At 35.1% G+C, this 22,534-nt stretch overlaps 1 protein-coding gene across 18 annotated transcripts in view; it reads right to left on the bottom strand.

The window, feature by feature from the left end:
• Nucleotides 1-22,534, bottom strand: part of SRCIN1 (SRC kinase signaling inhibitor 1) — a 305,422-nt gene that overhangs the window by 11,582 nt on the left and 271,306 nt on the right. For 6 of the 18 annotated variants that reach the window (XM_087892088.1, XM_087892094.1, XM_034415636.2 and 3 more), the window contains 3 exons: nucleotides 20,936-21,043; nucleotides 5,989-6,129; nucleotides 2,304-2,345 (listed from right to left, as the gene is read on the bottom strand). In XM_087892088.1, the coding sequence (XP_087748214.1) occupies nucleotides 2,304-2,345; nucleotides 5,989-6,129; nucleotides 20,936-21,043 (291 nt within the window). Of the gene's footprint in view, nucleotides 1-2,303; nucleotides 2,346-5,988; nucleotides 6,130-6,644; nucleotides 6,673-12,167; nucleotides 12,303-20,935; nucleotides 21,044-22,534 lie in introns of those variants that run through there. The other 12 variants (XM_087892092.1, XM_087892089.1, XM_087892098.1 and 9 more) reach the window with 9 other exon arrangements.

Genomic DNA, 22,534 nt, shown 5'->3' on the forward strand with positions numbered 1-22,534 from the left:
GAATGAAGTGAAAGAGAAGTCAGGTGGGAAAATACAAATATACAGGCATGTTGAAAAAAAGGATTTAGGGAAATGAGAAAGAAAAAGAATTAAAATATTTAGTTTGTAGCCATGGACACTCAGAACAACATTATCCTATAGTGGAAGCAGGCAAAGCAAAAAATGAGAATAGCACAACGGAGGAAAGGAATGCTGGTACTTGCAAAGGTGCTGTTTATTGAATTTGGGCCCAAAGAAACTATTTTTGGTTGGGATTAAGAGAGAACATTCGTTTTGAAGAATGACATCATATGCAGACTACATTTTGGATTTGGCATAGAGGGAAGAAAGCTCTTTTTATTTTTATTGCTAAATATTGTAAAGTTTTTCCAGTAGTTCTCAGTTTGACAGCTAAAGATGTGGTAAGGAGGGAAAGAAAAAAACAGTGAAAGGTGGGTGAGAATAAAATATAAACCCATTATGAATCAGTAGGCTTCTTTTACAATCATCACTTAAGTGAATTCTATCTATTAAACCTGGCCATTTTGTAATCCCATAAAAGACTTTTTCTTCTGTAGTTAAACACACACGAAATAAAATCACTTGTCACGGGGATTTGTTGTGGATTTTACACTAAATATATTAGCAAGGCACTGAGAAATGTACTTGCTTGGAAGAGAACTGAAAGGGTGAATGATAAAATCCAATTCAAATAATAAGAAGCTACACTAATCCATTCACGGACACTTCTGTGATAGCACATATATCCGTCATGCTATTCCTCTACAAGAGAAGAACATTTTCCACATTATGAAAAATGTGGAAAAGGAATAAAAAATATTAAGCCAACAAAATTAAAGGTGTCCGATACAGGTAGTCCTCAAGTTACTACCACTATTGGAACCAGAATCTTAATTATTGAGCAAAGAGGTTATTAAGTGAGATGCCAATGTGACCGCATCACTAATAGCCACAATTCTGGCAATCCCAGTTGCAATTAGAGAAAAACAACTTCCTGCCAAAGGAGGGCAAGCAGCTCTCCACCATGTGCAGAAGGGAACTTATGTCCTGGACTGGAGAAACAAAGCTGGATTCTTCATGATCCCCACTTTGCTTCCCACAGTTCCTCTCTCCTCTGAACCTGGAAAGAAATTTGTGTGATGGCTGGAAAAACAAAACTCAGATTTTTGCAATCCTTACTTCATTTCTCCAGCCCAGCTCACAAGTTCTCTTCATGAAAGAAAACTACATATATGCATAAAGTTCTTATTGAAATGTACGCAAGCCTAAATATATGACTAGAAGTGCTGCAAATAAGTCATATCAAGAAGGTACTGGTAATATTCCAGAAATGAAATCCTATAATCCTCCTCCAAAGGTATTATATAGCGGGATGAAAACACTATTCATATCGCTTTAAGCCTCACCTCCCTCTGTTGCCATTTGCGCCAAAAGCAATAAAGAGGGAGGATTCTGATGTAACTTATTCTTTGTAGACAAGAAACTTTTTACCAGAAGAGGCTTCTAAATTTTTGTCTTCATCACCTACAAATCTCAGCCCACTTGCTGTTTCAAATTCTGTGTCATAACTAGTTTGGTGATAAAGGCAAGTGTCTACTGATGCATCTGCACATCATTCACATAAATTGTTTTGGAGAAAGCTGACCTTTAGAAATGTTCCTGACAGGCAAACAGCACCTGTGCTAGGTTTGTACTGCAATTAGTATAAACAAATACAAATAAAAATCATGGGATACAGAGATATAGAGTGAAGGGGGCTATGCAGAAAACAGTGACGAAGGGGAGTATATAGACTCATTTTGCTCATAACGTATATCTCATAATAGACCATGATTCCCAGTCTGATATCCTCCAGATATACTGGGTCTGCAATTTCTAGAATGTTGCCTAGCATTTTCAGAGCCTTACTTTTAATACATCTAGAGACAAAATGCTAAAACAGTTCGAAAGGTCAAAAGAAGACAGCCAAATTCACCATCAGCCATTTACTCTCCCATGTTTGGAGTAGGAGGGGAGAGCTTGTTTATATGTTGCCAAATGAGCAAAACAGAGAGTCCTTTAGGGAGACATTGAGAACAGGGGAAAGCAAGTGTCCATGGTCTTTGCTCTACTCACATATGACAGAAAAAGAAGACAGAAGCAGGAGTGAATTTTGGGGAAAGCGTCAGCAAATCAAATGTGCTTAGGGATCAAGAAGGAAAAAGGGATTTATGGAAAGGAAGGTCAAGTCTCCGGGAACGAATGGGGATGGGGAAACAGGTAGATATGTTGTGCTTAATGAATGGAAAAATGGCGGTTGTTACCTTGCTTTGTGGCCTCAGAAAGTTGGCAAGCCACTGGGTACACTGTTAGCATCAGCAAGAACACAGAAGCATGTCAACCCAGCTGAACTGAACTGACTAAACCATTAAGACCCTAACCATTACTAATGCACTTAGACAGTAGGATGGCAAGAAGTTTGGATAAATAGTGAATATTAATGATACCAATAAAGGAGAAAATTTGTATTGTGTTTCTAATTCCTTCATTTTCCAGGGAATAGTAAATCAAGAACTGTCTCTGTGCATTGCATGACTATAACTGTTAAATATTGCAGTCAATTAGTTAATGCTCAGATAGGAAAGGCTCAAGTTAGTGCTGAACAGAACTGTCTGCATAAATGTTATATTCATTATGTGCATTGGATTTTCATTTGGAAATTTATAAAATTTAGCCCTCTTTTCCATCAGAATCATAAAACTAACAAGAGTTTAAATCTTAGACTGGGAAGAATAAAAAGAATCTTGAAAAAAGACAATGATAAATCACTTCTGTACTATATTGTTGCCAATAAAATTATATGGATGTATCCATGATCTTGCCAGGAATGAAGGTCAAATAAAAGAGGACTTTCACTTCCCAACTGCAATCCCAATAAAAATCCCTTGTATGCTGCATTTAGAGGTGGAAAAATCAAATTGTTAATGCTGTAAATGGGAGGTTTTGTTTTCTTGTTTCTAATTGTGCTGCTGAGGAAGAATTTTCATTGTGACTGTGTCTACTGTGAGGAAAATGAAACTTCCTAAATTGCCTATGTAGTTGTGAAAGTGGGGCATTAGTATAGAATAATTGGATAGTTGGATAATTGGATTGGATAATTCACATAACGTCTGTTGTTTTCACTGTAAACAATTTATACAGCTGTTATAAAGGCATGTAATATACTGTCAATGTTTGTAGCTATGGGAAAGACAGAATCATGATAATAACAGAACCAACACTAAAATATTCTCATAAAAAATACCATTTGTCATATTTTAACACTCTAAAGTTTAGATTGCTTGCCTACCTCTTTCTCCATCCAGGCATATTCACAAACAAAGAACTGTATGACTGGAGAAAGAAAAGGGATGCTGGGATAGGGCTTTATGACTGGGTTTCAAATGGGACGGACACAGCTTTGAAAAGCAAAGAGACTGCTGATATAACTTGACCTCCAGAAAATGTACTGGGAGGCAATCTGCTCATCCAGCCAGAAAGTATCTTTCATCTCTGCCTAAATGCTGATGACACTTCCATATAATTTGCCTTTCCACTGCTGAAATCTAGAGAAGGCTGTTTTGACTAATTAAAGTTATTGGGATGCTATGCAACAGGCATGTTTATTGCTTTTTGAGTCTACCTTACTTGGATGAGAGCTTGCAATTTGTCAGTCCTGTCTTTCAGGCCATTCTACAAAGACAAGACAAAGCACTATAAAACATATAAAATTGTCCACAGCATTTTGAGTTTGATCCTAGTCTGAAATCTAAATAACACCCAGTAGGTCATTGACGTATGGTTGGTGTATTCATCACGGCACACTCTGCCTGTTAGGGCTCCTCAAATTGACCCAAGAGATCAGCTATTCCTTTTTTCCCCACATGAGTAGCTCTATCTCATTAGAGGAGGAAAAATGAAGAACAGTTGTGGAATATAGAAGGACTAAATCATTATAATCTGTGGCCAATATCCATTTCTTGGGCAAAGTGCTCAACCAGACAACACCTTATCAGATTCAGACATTCTTCCATCATTTCTCATTCCATGTTAATCATTAGGTATAGCATAGACTGGGAATCTATGGGTGATAAGCCAGAGTCTCCAGAAAAAGAAAAGATGAAGAGATTGATGATTGTATTTCAAAAGGCAGCTCCTCATGAGGAAGCCTGCAGGACCAGGAGGCATTGAAAGGCAGTACCTCACTGGGAGCTGAGGAAAAAAGATATAGCCTCAGCAGACTCTTTATGGACATTGGAAACAACCCTGTTCTACCCATTTAAATACATTTGAAATACAGTTATTTAAATGCTAAAGAAATCTTCAGTGCAGCAGAGCAACCAAACCATCCAGTGAATGCTCTTATGACCCGGGGCATGATTAAAGGAAAAGATCAGGAAAAAAAAAAGGATTTAAAAATTAATCTGAAAAAAACATAAAAACTCCTTACGAACAGGTTGGATTATAAAAATTTAAATGGATAAAGAGGTCAGTGGATTTTGAATTTTATTTTAAGTTCCTTCAAATTAATTAAATAAATGGCATATACATCCATGGAAAAAAGCCCTGTTTGAATTCTCCATGGGAAATAACACATGGATCATTATTAATTTTTACAAATTTTAAATTGTGATATTATTATGTTATCCTGAGAAAGCTGTTTTGATGGATGGGATCGTTAAAATAAAATAAATATCAGTTCATGCTCAAGGGAACCAATCCAGATGAAAATAAATAACTAAGCTAAGTATTAAAGTTTTGCCTCCAAGTCAATGGGGAAAAATAGCACCTGCATAGAAACTGCAGCATCTATGAAATATTAATGCCTGGCACAATAAACTTAGGGTCTATGGGGATTTTTATCGATCTCTTTAAAAAAAAGATTGCCACAACTTGCAACTTTCAGGGACCAACTCATCCATTGTTATATTGCCTCCCAAAAGTCTTATTATTAATTCAGCAAAATGAATTATAAAATAATTGTATTCAAAAGTATAAGTAGTAAACATATATTTATATTAAAAAGGGAAGAGATATTAACTTGTATTTGATGGTTCTTTTTAAGTTTTTGGAGGATTTGTTTTAGATTTATCCTTATTCAATATTTTTGGTTGGTTTTAATTGTTTTTTTCCCAAGCCATTGTAATGTATCTATTGTAATTGCTCTAACTTTTTTCTGTTTTTCACCTTCCAGTCAAAAAAAATGCAGAGTTACTGTGAATTGACTTTTTTATAACTCTTGCAGAAAGTTTTCTTTTTCTAGTGGTGTTTTTTTTATTATTATTATTATTTATTGTACAATTTTTTTGGTTATGTATAAAATTTCTATATTCACAATAACAATATATTGTCTGGGTACAATCTCGAACTTAGAAAATTTTCTTTTTCAATAGCACCTCTTATGACATCTCTACATTTGGGTTATTATAATATGCCAGACATTCTGAAAGGGTGAATTCAAGCTAATGCCTGGAATCTGAGTGACTCTTCTGGAAGATGCACATGATGGCCCTTAACAACTGAGGAAGCTAAAGCCTCGGTGAGGTGGGGGGGGAGACCTCTTTTGAGATCACAGTAGATCAGGAAAAATGAATGTGCTCTAGTGTTTGGTGTATATATACCTGCAGACAATGGAACCATTTCAACTTCCACTGTCACTATTAATAAATAAATAAGTATCCCTTCATTTTGAAATTCCAGTCTGATAAATTAATATGTACTTTACCTCAGATAGGATAAAGATAAACTCTGAATACAATTTTAAAACCACATTCCAAATCTAAAGGGCTATTAAGAATCCTTATTCAAAATGGATGCAAATGTTCCTCTCTTCATACCCACCCAAAGCCTCAGAGACAGGACTATTTTCCTAGGAATAACCTCCCCCACACCAACTGCCAAAATGAAGAGTTGCTAACCTGTCTCCATGCTCCCCCAGAATAATGGCAAAGTGGCCTACAAATAAACTACCTGCTGTTGTCCCTGGATGCGCATGTATTCCATGCGTTGCTTTATGTGTTTGCTTTTGTCTGGGCTGCCTTGCTGGGTTTGCTTTAGCCGTGATGCTGGATTGACCATCTTCATGGCTGGAATCGAGACACCGCCACCACTCTGGGGAAATAACAGATTAAGTGATATTGTTGGGGATAGGTTAAGAAACAAGGATGTTGAAAACTGACACAAATAATAGCTTAAGGGGTTGGCTTTGGTTCTGCAGTTGTATGTCATAGTGTGAATTGGCAGCTGTGTTTCCTGCCAAAAGCAAATGCCTCTATCCACCAGTAAATTGAGTTGCTAGGATGTCATGAAATATTCCCAAGCATTCTAACTAATAATTTTGACACAAAATGCACAAAAAGACTATTCTTTTTTCCTTTGGATTCTCATCAGGGCAAGTATTTCTTGCAATCTTATCTGTTTCAATTTTATTGTGTTGTGGCACAAGAAAATTCAATAGCTTTTAAATGTAAAACAATGTTCCATCAGTATTCAAACATATCATATTACACTACCAAACACATCACATTCTTTGATCAGCCTGTCAAAGAACAGACAGATGGTGATGCCATAGGCTCAGAAAATTACAGAATGCGAGTTTTGTACAAGTTTTTAAAATGAATCCTTACTCTGTTCACCCCAACTTCCTTTGCCAGTCTGAAAATGCATGAGAGGTTTGGGGAACAAGAAGAGTTGAACAAAGAAACAGAGAAGTTAATTGAAAAACAGAAAATCACAGAGGGATAACGTAGGAATGAGATAAAGGGTTTTATTTTTAGCATATGGGTTTCTTCATACAACTCAATGTAGCAGATTTAGCATAGGTAGATGTAAAGCAGTTCCTGTAGATAAATAACTTATGCTCAAAAATGTAATAATAAATATGTCTTATCCCTCACCTCAAGCAACTTAAAATTACTAGTTTTAAAAGTGTCAAAAACCTTTTAACACTGTAATACAACTTTAAAAAAAAAATAGTCTAAAGCAGTGCCAAAATAATTACAATTTTAGCCAAAGTATTGATAAAGGTTCACATCACTTCATAATTTATCTGTTCAAATACACAGAAAAAAAATAGGAATGTTTTACTTATACCAACTCCAATGAGGAAGGAGAAACCAGTGTGCCTACATAAAAAGCTTAGTAAAGATCTGAAAGCAATGAAAACCACATTTAGGAAGGATACTGACAGAGCTGTAGAGTTAGTGTAAAGTAAAGCTTGGAATGACCTGAGATACTAACCCTATAAAAATAGTTTCTTTATATATGTTCAAAACAAAACAGCCAGGATATTAACTGAACAGTGAAAATGGCAAAATGCTAACAGATTATACATACAAAAACACAGACATGGGCAATGCTACTAACTCTTGCTTTGATTCAATCTTGTCCAATAATAATATACGTAATATAAATATAAAATGGATAAAGGAGAGGGGCTAAAACATGAAGATGATGAAAACATTTTCAGGATATATCTGTCTATGACTAAATTTAAATCTGCAATCAGATCAGCACTATCTCAGGTATTAACTGATGGTTTCAGTGTGCATTTACATAGTATGGGAAAAGAAAGGAAGTTCCAGGAACTTTAATGGATCCAACTACACGATTGAACAGTCAGTTTAACATTAACACTTAGGAAAGTATTTGCATTTGCTTTGAAAAAGATGAGGCAATCATCATCAGAAGTCAGCATGAGTTTTCCTAGTGGCTTTGCATGATTAACCTTAATAGATGGGAATACAACCTTAATAGATGGGGATATTGAGAATATAATACATTTTGATTTCAACAAGGCATTTTTCAAAATACTCCCTGCCATTCTGATTAATAAATTTGATATATATATATATATATATATATATATATATATATATATATATATATATATATGGGCATGACAATTAAATGGCTGCAAAGCTAGCTTGAAAGTGGTGTCTAATGAACTCTCAAATGCTCTTCATCAAATTGAAGACAGACATGTACTATGGTGAAATAAAGTTATGTTCTGGATCTTCTAATTTGTAATATTTTTATCAGTTTTCATTATTTTATCAGTAAGATAAAAAAAGTGGAAGGAAAATCCCCATTTTTTGGGGTGATACAAATTGGGTGTGAAAGCCCACACTCTAAAAGAATCCTTAATAGTAAAAGTAATGTTAATAGTAGAATAATTTACCAAGAGTTAATTGGGTTCCCTGTCAATAGATTTGTTCACAGGATAAACAACCAACAATCACAAATACTATGAGCAGGCTCATAGTTCAGTGACATAAATGGTCCCTTCTAACTCTATGATTTCTCCATGCAGATTATAAAAAATGCACCAACAATTTACAGATCTACGAAATTGTATGCAATTTTTATACTGAACTTGGATTCTTGAGAAAACCCCTGATCTGAATTTATTGATGCTAATTACTGTTTGTGCTGGATGAAAGTAGATGATTAAATCTAGCAATCCCATTTCCAGTAAATTTGTTTAAAAGATAAACAAATTTATCTTTTACTCTGTCAAATGCTTTATGAATATCTAAGGACAAGAAGACTAAGAGAGTTTGATACACTTACCTTCTGAATTAATATAGAGACTATATGAGAGAAGAGACATAGGAGAAGCCTACACAGAGATTTGCTGTGTTTTATTCCCATCACACATTAGACAGATTTAGAGTATTACTAATGTTATATATATATTTTAATTCACTTTCCCAAATTTAACAAAATTATCAGTTATATGCAACTCCTTGCCTGAAATCACTGTCAAGACAACTTGGCTTCATTGTACAATTCACAAGTTTAAATTTCAGGTACATAATCTTTATTTTACTATGTTGATATTCATGTCAGTATATATTTACATGCAGATAACGAAGCCTAAAAACATCAGATTTCATTTTAATTTTCAAAACAACTTTCTAGTTCTTAGGGAATGTTCATGAAATTTGTGCAGCCTAGATTCAGAGATGGGTCAGAATTTCCAAAGAATTAAATTCAAATGTATAGGTCTTTGTATGCCTAAAGGCTGTCAACCAAATTATAAAAATATTCTTGATTTGCATGTTTTATGGAGGTTACCATTTTTGAACACTTTCTTCAAAATAAATTCCTTTGATAAAAAGCTGTATGTGAATGTGAGCACAAGTATATCTAATATATATTACTTGAAAATAATAAAACAACTGTAAATATCTGTATCCCAAATAAATAAAATTAAGCTCTTTAAAGGCTCATAGATATTGAAGAAAATCAGGCAACCATAGAAAAAAATCATCTCTCACATTTTATTAACAGGAAAACTCTCGCTAAGTTGCGATCACAATTTGTGATTAATTTAGGTTCCTGGGTACTGCAACTTAAAAAATGCTAATAGTTCCAACTCAAATTTTGTCATAGAACAAGAAGATTAAAGAAGAATCATAATCATTGTCCTCACATTTAATTTTTGGCATGGGGGAGGGGGAATAATATAGAGGAAGCAGAGTTAAAAACAGAAGATGACTGACTATGTCTGAGAAGTACAATTAAACCTTTATCTTGAAGCACTCAGATATCTGAAGTAAACTTTAGTTGCCAAACATTATCCTGAAAACCTTTGGGGGATGCTTATCAAATTAAGGACTTTGTTCTCAATTACTTATTTCGGCAGTTTGAAAAAAAATGTAATAAAGGGAGATTATGTCTAAGATCTTCTTTTAAGAAACTAATTAGAACCTGTCATAATTAAAGTTGTAAACAAAAAGACATAATTAAATTTAAGTAACAAAACTGGGTAGAAGCCCAGCACCTTCGCTGCTTCCAGCTGCCTTCTTTCTTCCAATTTCATAGAGTTTTGCTGATAAATGTAGCATGTAGAAGATTGGATCTTTATTACTGCTGACCTGAAAATTCATGAAAAACTTAACCTTCTGTGCAATAAACCTACTGCCTATTGTCCCAGTGTGCAGATAAATTGGAAGAAAATGGGTGGGGAAGATTTCTTTTTAAAGGGAGGAGAAAGCAGGCCTTTAAGCATTGTGGTCACATTGAAATGTAACATTGCCAATGTCTGAACCTGAAGTACTATGAAAAAATTAGTCACTTCCAGCTTATGAAAAAGAGAAAAAATTCTCTTTTCACATAACAGAGAAAATTTGTTTTAAAGTGCTTGCTCTTCCCAACTTCAAAGGGAAGGAAAGAGAAGAATGTAGGAGGAGGACAACATTTTATATTTGCAATGCTGTCTAATCTGACATTGTCAAACTTTTATTTTATTACATAGTCTAATTCCTTTAGTAGTTCTAGAATTCCAAATCCGAAGACAACATACCTTCCTAGCTCTTTTCAAAACAATTGGAAGAGAAATTAATACTGTAGCTATAGCTAATACATGTACAGATCCATACTGGTTGGCTCTATAAGAAAAGGTGTTCATTTCAGAAATAGAAAAAATGAAGAGGCCTGATCTCATCCACCAAGATTGAATATTGTTTGGTGCAGCATGTTGTGTATTTGATTTACTTCTTTTTGCCTGTTCAAATTGCAAAATGTTCTCATTTTATGGACATGTAAAAAGTCCATAAAACCTCCCAATCTGGGAAAATAATGAATAATTCATTTCTATCTTTCCATCTGAAACAGCATACTTAGAGAGTTGTCCTATCTGCTACCTTTGGAATGGAGAGTGAATTCAGAAAGTTTTCATGTTTCACTCCTAAAACAAATTCACATACTTTAATTAAGAAAGCCGAGTCCATTTTTATCAAATTGTGTTCCATGACTTCCTGGTAACTAAAAGGAAAAGATTTTGGGTTGGTTCACAAACCTAACTCTTTTCTGGGATTTGGTAAGAGAAATACAGTAAATAGAAATCTAATCTTCTACTTCTATACAGCACATCTCCCTTCTACCTATCTATTAATGAAATAAATGGATTAAAATATACAGTATGGTTATCAGCTGGAAGAATTGGAGAGAGAGCAGATGGACAAACTGTGATATTTGTTAAAGGGACAATGACATTATCCATTTATTCTCATCCAAAATTATTTTCACTGCCTATCCCCATCATATCAGCCCAAGCTATTAAAGATTTTTCTAGTGGTGGTCATGGGTTGCTAAGAATTCTGCATTAGAGACTCAAGGATTCCCCTCCCCCCAAAAAACCCCTCTATTTTTCCATGATTGAGAGTGAACTACAGTTGCTGAATAACCAGGCTGTGTCAAGTAGTTTACATTTGTAATTCAGATCTGTTCAAAGTGAAACTCAAGAAAACCGCTTTCATTTCTATGAAGAGGCAGTCCTTAATTCATTTTATAGATAGATTTGATGGTGATGAGAAAAAGTTAGTACAAACAGGAAGCAGAACGTGGTAGTAACAACAGTATTAAAGAAACAGCAATAAACTTAAAGAATACCAAAACTATTTTTATAAAAAGAAAAAACAGATAATGAAATTAAAAAACAGTTCATTTAACTTTTCAGTGAGACTGAAGTCCCATTTTACAGAGTCCCAGCAACTGGTGGTTTCACACCTTTTCTCTTGAAAAGAAATGAAATCTTGAGAGGACAGACAGTAAATGACACTTTCAAGAAGAATCAAGAGGAGGAGCAGATCAAGAGGAACATCAAACAAGTGAACCTGTTCAACAGAAACTGAGACTTGGATAGTAAAAGAGGCTTCGAGATGATTGGAGAAGAATTAGGTGGCTGTCATTTGCATTTGCACTGTTTTGAACCTTGCATTCTAACTTCACATCCCTGTCAACAGTAATGCCACCTCTGAGCATATTCATGCCTGCCTTTCCTTCTCTATTTTTTAATCTTTGGATTTTAGCTGTCCAGAAATATTAGATCAATAGATGCCTGGCAGCTAAATTAACACCGATAGTTCTTTCTAAGTCATTGATGGTCTCTTCTAGGATGTCCAGTTTTTGGCAAGTGTCTTTTTCAAATGTCTTGGATTCTTATAGTCATGACATCAACAGTAGCACACACCTTTTATTTTTCATCCAGATTCCTTTACTGATCTTCTCTTAAAATATCATCGTCTTCCGTAGAATCCTGGTATTGCTGCCTAAACAATTTCTCATATTTAGCAGATATTTCATTCCCGAGGGATTGTAGATTTTCTAAGGGAAAATACTATTCGAAACATCGGCCTGGTTACCTCTAAGCATCTGTTTTCAATCTTCATTAAAGGTTTCTCAAAACTGAAAGTATCTCTTCTGAGTTCTGTCTTCTTTGCTTTTTAGTTCTGTAGTGCCATGTTTGTTATCCAACCCCATGAGTACTTCACCTTCTTCTGTGGATGAAGAAAAAGTCTTATCACCAAGTATGACATTTGATAGGATGACACAGCTGTTTGTCTCATGTATGGACCCCAGCCCCTTTAGCAAATGTCGGTAGATTCTTTGTTTGGTTGACCCCAGCATTCACAACCATATGATATTGCCTTCCAGTTGAATAAGTTTATCCTCCAGAGATGTTTTGACGCTTCGTGTATTATACTTCCCATTCCCCTAACCAATTACACAAAAATACCAAAATATGTAGACTCTTTTAGAGCCACCCCATCCCAACTTTCTGTTCTGCAGACAGAGAATGAATATATGATGGCCTTACTACACATCAAATGATGAGTGAACCACACATTTCAGGTTCTTTTCACTGTTGCTCAGATTTTCCAGCAAGGCCCTTTGTTTCTGTTTCATTTTTTTCTGTAATCCATCCAGAGTCCCAACTGCCCCTCAATGCTTCAGTAATAGGACTGCATAACTCCAAGCCTGCTTGTGGCTTAGATTTAGGAAATTTGGATACTCATACAGAAAGAAAAATAAGAGGAAAATGGGAATTATTACCAAAAGAGGCCCAAAAAGTCCTAACTCTTAGGAAAAAAATATACAAGAACTAATGAGACAGGAGTATTCTGTCTCAAGCAGTGAGCAAATCAAGAAATTTCTCTGTTCAATAATCTAATTACTTTAATAGCATGGGGTTAATGGTTTGCCCACATAGACAGTTCCTTTATTTCAGATAGTTGGTATCCTGGGGTCCTGAAAACTTGGCCCAAAATGTAAGAATGGATAATGGCAGATCAACATCTCTCATTACAAGTCATATCCAAATACCTTAAAAGTAATATACATTTCAAATGGGTTACATATTGGGAATGACTGAGGAGCAGAGACAAAGAAATAACTCTATGTATAAGTAGCTTCCCAACCCACTCCATGCTGGCTGGAGAAGTCTGTACATTTGAAAGATGCCCAGATTGGGGAAAAAGAACTATAGAAAAAAAATCCTCAGCAGTTCCTTTCTATGCTTTGTTTCTGTTTGAAACTGTTCTCTGTGATAGACAGGTGTTTCGGGACAACAAATGTTATGAATTGTTGCATTCTCTGATTTCACCAACTTTTTTTTTAAGTTGACAAGCTTACTTTGCTCACTCTTGACTCTCATAGCCTGCTATTTTCTTCTCCATCTTTCTTACTAATTCCAAATTTATTAAACTCTTCATTAAAGCCACAGCAAAACTGGCATTGAATCAGGGAAGACAAAGAAATGCATGCATGCAGCACAGGCCACGATGCCCCTTTTGTGGCCTATTCAACTATTTTATAAACAACTTACTTCCAAGAAAGAAATAATGAACTGAAGACAGCTTCACTAAAAGCAGAGGTGACAACTATGGGAAATGAAGAGCCAGCAAGTGGAACAACTCTTCAGACTCCTCCCCAGACAAGGAAAGGACTTGGGATCAGCCACAAGTGCTCCATACAGCGTTCCTTCTGAAGAGACAACATGACTGTGATTTCTGACAGTTTTAGAATTATGGGAGACAAGGGAATGCAATCTTTGACTGGACCATGGTCGGTGTCTTTATAGACACTGGGTTTGAATACTTCCTCTCCTAATTATTTTTGGAAATTGCTTGTTAACTGCTTTTTAGATATTAGAAACATTTACAGATTTTATAGCACTGGATGATTTTGGATGATGTTTTAATAATTTGCATTGCACTCATATCAGAAGCACTAAGGCATTTCCAGGTTGAAAGGATTAACTGCTGTTTGGGGGACGTCCAGTTGGGGGTCCCTGGCAGAAGATGGAGTGAATGACAGGAGCTCATCCCATCCCACAGCAGCACTTGGGTTTCAAATGTGGGCTTGCTGCTTGTCAACCTGGCATCCTAACTACACAAGCCACCGTGCTCCCATTTTAAAAATTAAAAGGTATATGCAAATAACAAATCAAAAGAAGAACCTGGATAACTTTCCTATTTTGGATTTGTAAAAGACACTTGTTAAAGTTTTAAAGAAAAAGGAAGAAATATGAAGTTGGTTTATTTGATGAAGTTTAAAATAGATATTAAATCTGGTAACACTTAATGGATTATTGCTAACCAGAACTGAACAAGGAGGTTTTAATGATTTGTTTATAAATAAAAGAGATTTATTATATAAAAGAGATTTATTGTATTATATAAAAAGATTATAAGTTACTATTGCTATACTAAAAGCTACTTCTATTTCTAGAGCCAGAAATGACTAGCATGCATGTGCAAGGGAACTTTTACCTTCACCTTACTTCTATTTCTAAACCATATACCTATTTTCTCTTTCTTTTCTATTGTTATTTGTCTTTCTTATATTCTGCACTTTTATAGTTTATTCTTTTATTTTTTGCATTTGTATTATTGTTTATCTTTTTAATTTAATACGTATTAAAATTAGCTTTTTTAAAAAACATCTCTTACAAGCTACTCTTTAATTCTAATGAAATTATGTGCAGATTTACTCAGAAGACTATTCTGAAAAGTTATACTTAGAGGAAATAAGTCTAACACTGTAGCCTTAAAAGCATATTTTTGAAAATGTATGTGTGTGTGTGTGTGTGTGTGTGTGTGTGAGTACACACACACACACACACATATTATATATATATATATATATATATATATATATATATATATATATATATATATATATATATATATATATGTTTTCTCAGGTTTTCGCGGGTGTTTGTATGTAGGTCTTTGGTTATTCGGGTCTTCTCCCACATAAAATTGGAAGTGTCTTGGCGACGTTTCGATGAAGTCTCATTCGTCATCTTCAGGCTGGTGTTCTCGGCTTCGTGCTTCCAGGAGCAATGTGAGATCGCAGCTGTCTCTTCCTTTTAACTGCTAGTGGAGGTGTGAGCTGATTGGGTGGGGACTTGGCTGTGTTCTGATTGGGTGGAGGTGTGTTCTGATTGGTTAGGGGCTTGGCTGTGCTCTGATTGGATGGGGCGTTGGTTGTGCTCTGATTGGCTGGGGGTGTGTTCTGTTTGGGTGGGGGCTTGGTTGTGCTCAGCTTAGTCTGAGTTGCAGGGGGATTTGAGCTGGTGAGCTGCGTTGTTGTTGTTTGGCTTCGTGTTTGTGGCCGTGCGAGCTCTTCATGGTGGGTGTCAGTCTGCTTCATGTATGGATTGGAGGGGTTTAAAGTGGCTAATGATGCGGCTGCGGTCTGGCTTCTGGTCCTTGGTCGTGGCTCATTATCAGGCCAGTAGATGTGATTCTACTGAGCTGGAGCTACAAAAAAACCTTGGCTACGTAGGGAAAACCTGGCTAGAAGAAAAACATATATATATATATATATATATATATATATATATATATATATATATATATATATATATAATTTCCTTAGATGGTGTTCTTTCTCTCATAATTAACAGGGAGTTTAATAATAAACATAAGAACAACTTTCATAAACAAATATCAGTGTGGAGAATCAAAGTGGCTCTCCTATTTTAATTTCTCCAAGGTTAAGCTAGGTTCCAGATGCCTTCCTTTCTAAGATTACTTTCTCCATAAAAAATAGGCGCAATTAGGAAATTAGGAACTTTCAGGAATGAAATTTTTGAAATTTGGGAATGAAAAAGCCTTACCTAATAAATAAAGAGCTGGGGAAAATTGCTAGGGTATGTTTGTGCTACAATTTGGTGCAAATGATAAAAGACTCTATGGTACTTTTTATTTCTTGAATTGCAGCATTATCTTGGGCTACATCCTCCTGCTTTACAATTTGCAGGCTTACCTGAATTGTGGTGCATGGACACCTGGGACACTGAAGTTTGTCCCAGTTATATGAAGATTGCTAGTAGAATAGCCTATTAATAGAAAAGGCAGCTAGAAGGTTAGATTGCTTTCTCTATATCCTCAACCTTCCAATAAAAGAAGGAGTCAACAAAAATTACAGCAAAAAGAGATCTTCTTTTGTGTGATCCTTCCATGAAAAGGGCAAAAGAGCATTTCAATATGCCATCAATTAAGGACTTGGAATTTTTAGCAGCCATTTTGTTGAAGTCAAATACTTTTTCCTCACCTTTACATGAGCAAATATAAGGAACGTAAGAGTACAATAAGAGAAGAATCCAAAGATAATGTAGACATACTCTTTTCCTTACTATAAAACGAAGCATGGTCATACATAGATGGGGATTTTCCCATTTAGTTCTTTGTATTTTTCTACAGTATTTTTTATCTGATCCTAATCTCTATTCATTTATAACTAAAATCCAGAGGCAGAAAATAAACACTCTTCCTTATGTGTATATTTATACTTCCAGTTTCAATACTATATTTTTGTTTGGCGTTGGCGTTAGACAATTTTCTCACTTGGAATTTCTCCCTATTTAAATTTATATTTTACTATCCACCAGCAAATCTATAATTGTAAATTGAAATGACTAATTTAATTAACAGGTGATGCAATAAATAACTTATTTATGGCAGATGAATGATTTGAATTGTTTCCCTGGACTTTCCCTTGTGTGTAAAATGAAGACATATAATGAAAATTAGACAAGGGAGAGATGCAGAGTTAGGGTCACCTGCAAGAAGAAGACTTTTCATTCTCAAAACCAAAATATCTTAAGAATCCTCAGAAGATGAAGCCATCTACAATATTAGAAATGAATTCTATTTCATGGAAATTTCAGTGTGATTACACTAAATTATAAAATGAATTATTTATTTAGTTATTAACCCATATAAATTTATGGGTTTGAAAATTTAAACAGATATGTATATACATTTCATTTAATCTATTTTATGCCCTTAGAATTTAGACTAATTGTTCTTTTGCCCAGAATATTTTAAAATTGGTCCAGATCACAAGTCATCTTTCCAGGAACGTTTCACTCATGTGATAGCCCATCCTCCACGAAAGTCAGGGAAGTGCTGAAAAGCTCCAGTCAACCAAGGTCTCTAGGAATAACGTATTTAAGATACCAAGCACATTCTAGGCATCCTTTGAAGAATATTTAAAAATATTATGCTATAAGACTTAGTGAAATTGGACCTATAAGGCAGCATATCTGGCATCTTCAAAATGTGTTATAGCTCTGCCTGCAAATAATTATCTACAATGTTTGCGTGTGAAGGATAGCCTCATAGTCTATGAAAAACATGTAATTATCTCATAACATCATGAACATCAGGTGATTAGAATAATTTATTTTTAATGGAAATCAGATTATGAAAATATGAAGTAGATCAGCCTTCCCCAGCTATAGTCCAATGTATCTGGAAGGCCCCTAGATAAGGAACCAGAGAGTGGGGGTTGGAATGGAGTAAGTAATACATTTTAGATGAAGCTAAACTTGAAAGCCTAATGTTCCCAAAACAAAACTCAATAACAATAATAAATAAGTGGACAGAACCACTTTAAGGTGTCCTGAGTATTTCAAAGACGTGGAGTTCCCATGTAACACCTTTCCTGTGCGAGCTGCACTGGCTCCCGGTGGTCTTCTGGGTGTGCTTCAAGGTTCTGGTTATCACCTTTAAAGCGCTCCATGGCTTAGGACCTGGTTATTTACGGGACCGCCTGCTACCACCAATAGCCTCCCACTGGCCAGTACACTCCCATAGAGAGGGGCTCCTCCAGGTGCCGTCGGCCAAACAATGTCGGCTGTCGGCCCCTAGGGGGAGAGCCTTCTCTGTGGGGGCACCTACGATCTGGAACGAGCTCCCCCCGGAGATACGGAGGATCCCGGATCTGCGCACCTTCCGCCGCGCGCTTAAGACTCTTCTATTTCATCAAGCTGGCCTGGCCTAAATCTTCCCCCTTTTAATGTGGAAATTTTAAATTTGTTTTAATTATAGGGTTATGGGTAAGGCGTTTTAAATTGGGGAGCCATTTTGGATTTAATTTTGTTTTAAATGTATTTTAATGTTTATATTGTATGTTTTTTAATCTTGGCTGTTCACCGCCCCGAGTCCTTCGGGAGAGGGGGCGGTATAAAAATTTAATAAATAAATAAATAAATAAATAAATAAATAAATAAATAAATAAATAAATAAATAAAGCCATTGCTTGTATGTCCACCAGGTTATGAGGATTGGCTTCAATAACTTTCAAGACTTCCTTTTGGGAAAGAGTTGAGATAGCAAAAACCCTAACAAAGCACTGCTTCAAAGTGGTATCAACATCTATGATATAAGTGATAGTTCTTCAGTGCTTCAGGGAAAGAATTATTCTTGAATCCTGAAGACCAGATGGAGGCGACTAATATTCCAGATTCAGCATATGGACTGGAGATTCAACGTCTTTGATATTTGGTATGGAATTATAGGAAAATGACAAAGAACCATGCAGTTTTTAGAATGAGTTTTCAGAATGTTTTTTTTAAAAAAAAGCTGGGGAAGAAAATTAGCAAGTTGAGCGAGGGCCAGCAGAATTAAAATAATGTTATAGTTTAGCCAGGTCAGAAACTAATAGATTTGACAAGACACTTGCTAATTATAATTCTATTTTGAAAACTGAAAGGGCAGAATTCAGAAACTAAGTATGAATTACAGCAATTATGTATTATTGGAAACAATTTGGCACTAAAGGTAATGTTATTATATTGGCTCATGAATCAAATCTTGTATTTAAATATATGCTGCAAGAAAAGAGTTATCATAAATAAAGGATTTTCATTTTGGATTGCATCTCCTTATTATGATAATATCCAACTGTCCACATAAGAAACAGATTTTAATTTATCATATTTAATTTATTTATATTAATGTTTCTCAATGGGAGAAATAAGAAACTGATACCAGCAAAGGAGGACAAATGACCTATCCTGATTTTCAATATATTCATTTCAAATTTCCTAGGATAAGCATCAGAGAAAAGACACATTTAATTGGGATAGTTTTCCAGGTTTTCCTTTCATTGTAAGATTTACAAAGCATCATGGAATTAAATTCTTCTGTAAAAGCTTTCTGTTCCCTATTTTAAAGTCTTTCCTTAATCAAAACTTCCCCACTCTTATAACAACTTATTCCAAAATCCAATGCAACGAGGCAATCATCGTTAGGCATTGCTCCTTTTTTCTTTGTTTGTTTTAATACCTGATTCTCATATCCAAGTGTTAAACCTGGGACCAAATGAGGTGTATCATTAATGTTAAGGCTGAAAAACTTCACATGTTTATTGCAAATTTTTAAAATGTGTGGGAGAGGGAGTGAGACTCAGAACTGAAATTACATGACAGAAGAATGTTTAGCTTTTTCTGTCCCCCCATCACCCCCAGCCTCCCTTGAGACCCTAATCATCATTCACACTGCTATAGTTGGAGACTTCCATTAACATCAGTGGAAGACAGCAAGCTCAAGATTTATTAACCCAAGATAAGCAAACAAATATAGTAAGATCCTTAACAGGCCTCCCTTCTGTTGCTGAGAAATACATAATAACAAATTACATACTTTATGATGTATATGTGTAAGTTTTATATCATGACTTCCCCTTGAAGCCCTGGAATATTCTTGGTAATATTCAGAGAGATTAGACACTGAGTGATCTTTATTCTTTTCTGCAATCTTTAGTTCCCACGGAGTTCACTGAACTGTCAGTTGTCTACCTTACACTGATTGGTCTATACAATCCAGGCTCAACTTGACCCAAACAAACATCAGACCCCCCCTCCTAAAACAAAACAATGGAATAGGTAACTCATACATATAACAGGTGAGTGATACAATCTATCATGGCCACAGTTGGTGGGATCTGGGAAAAATATTCACAAACCCAAATGAAAGTACTCTGAATACCAATGAAGCCCATTGTTCAATTTAACTCCATATCATTTTATCGTAGTATCTCAGATGAGTTTGTAAGTTAGGCAAGAGGCAGGAACAGCATTTCTTAAACCTAACAGTTTCAAGACTGATGCATAGGAATAGAAATCACTTATTTTTTTGTATTCAATAAAGTGGCTCATTATTTTTAAACTATGATAATATTTTTATTTCCAAAGATGATAAAATAAGTTGTTAACTCATAACTAACATGACAATAGTTGAGTTGAAGCAATTCTGAGTTCAGAATAAATGCACCATTCAGTGTGTGAATTAGTACCCAGGCTTACTAAATGGTGTGACTTTGATCAGAGTATCTTTCTTATTTACAAGAGCAAAGAAAATATAATTCAGTACAAAAGAGTGAGATATAGTTCACTACCCTGTTTTCCCCAAAATAAGACATCCCCTGATAATAAGCCCAATTGGGCTTTTGAGTGCATGGCAATAAGGCCAAACACTTATTTCAGGGTTCAAAAAAATATAGGATAGGGTCTTATTTTTGGGGAAACACAGTAATAAGAAGCAAATATTGTACTCATATCCAGTTCCCCAAATAATTTTTGTACCCCTGGAAACAGTTCAATATTTTTAGTATCCTGTGGGTTTTCAATTTTGTATCAATATAATTCACACCACTTTATGTCAGTAGAATGATGAAATAGCATGAAGGCCATTAGTTGATTAATGTACAGAAAGAAAGAAGAAGCTGAATTAATAAAGGCTGTAGACAAGAATTGGACCCCTGTTAGAGAGTGGGTAACCAGTCAGAAGGAAAGAAGAAAGGAGTTGTAATCCATCTGAACAACAGCTGTTACCTTCCATCCTTTGGTGGTTATGGTGGCCCCATTGGGCCACATGTCTGTGGCTGGCACAGGTTGGTCGCAACGAAACTTAGGAATAAATGAAGAGCTTCTCTGAAATACCTGAGGAAGTCAGAACATGGAAGGTGGTTGTTTTTTACATACAGAAATCAAAATAATTGTGGATTCCTAATTCTGGTTCAAGGAAGAACACTTAATAATTAAACCTAAAATGGAGCTTTGAAGAAGAGAAGAACTCCAAACCTGATAACCAATAATTCAGCCATAAGGCATAGTTACATTGCCTATTTTATCTATTTCAATGTAGCTGTTTAAAATATATCTATAATCAGAGTTTACATGATATATAATGAAGTTATGAGGACTTCTGCCTGAATTTAAAGCACATTTATGCATGACCTTTAGAAAGGAAATACAACAATAAAAAACAGCACATATCTTTTTTATGTTATGGAAATTGGTGAATAACAACTTGTTTCTCTAATCTATAGCTGAAATCCTCTTAGAGTAAGGCTCAAATTCTTACAGTGGTTTTAGCCCATCCTTTAAATATTGATTTTAAAATAATGTTTGAGTAGACATGGCAAAAAGTTTATTTCAGGCCACTTTTAGCTCCCAACAAATCTATACTTTTGGCAATTCTATATTTCTTATTTATAGCCAATAAAAATGTTCTTTAAGGGTTTAAGGCACCCTGTTATTAAGCTGCTTAAGACCAGCTGCCTGCAATTACTGCAGGGTTCGAATCTCGCCAAGGCTCAAGGTTGACTCAGCCTTCCATCCTTTCTAAGGTAGGTGAAATGAGGACCCAGTTTGTGGGGGCAATAAGCTGACTTTGTATAAATATACAAAAGGATGAAGGCTATTGCTGAGCACATTGTAAGCCGCCCTGAGTCTTCGGAGAAGGGCGGCATATAAATCAAATTAAAAAAAAAAAAAAAAAAAAAAAAATTGTAAAACTCTTTCAAAAGCCATTAATATTAATGGATCTGCAATATAATAATGTTATTATCTTCTAATCTGCTTTCCCTGCTATTTTTTAAAAATGTACTGGCCATGTAGTCTTCCATGCCTCCATTCTGTTCTTCATTTGGTCTTTCTTGTAGGCCAGTTTGATCTTTCCAGTAGTCAGTAAGCCTTCCATGATTTTTTAAAATTATTATTATTATTATTATTATTATTATTATTATTATTATTATTATTATTATTATTTCTTTTATTCATTAAACATGAAACTCAGTCAACTGAACAAATTATTATTATTGTTCTTGTTAATTTTCATGGCACGGTCAGCCAGATGTTCAGACTGGGTTTGGCATTTTTGTCTACTTATCAAGTCCTTACCAAGGACCTGGGATAGGCAAATCTGGATGTTTGATGATGTTACAGTTATCATCGCAGGATGGAAGCAGTTTCAAGTATAGACGCCTTCTGCAATTGACTGATGGCAAATTTGTCAATGCCTATGGTGTTCAAGTGGTGCTCAGTTGTTTTGGGATTGCACCCAAGATGTCTATTACTATTGATACTACCCTTGCTTGCCTTTGCCATAATTATTTCTATTTGTAATCTTTATAAAATAGGGTCTTATTT

The sequence above is a fragment of the Pantherophis guttatus genome, chromosome 4 (assembly GCF_059756535.1).
Source record: "Pantherophis guttatus breed Tessera chromosome 4, ASM5975653v1, whole genome shotgun sequence".
Taxonomy (NCBI): Eukaryota; Metazoa; Chordata; class Lepidosauria; order Squamata; family Colubridae; genus Pantherophis; species Pantherophis guttatus.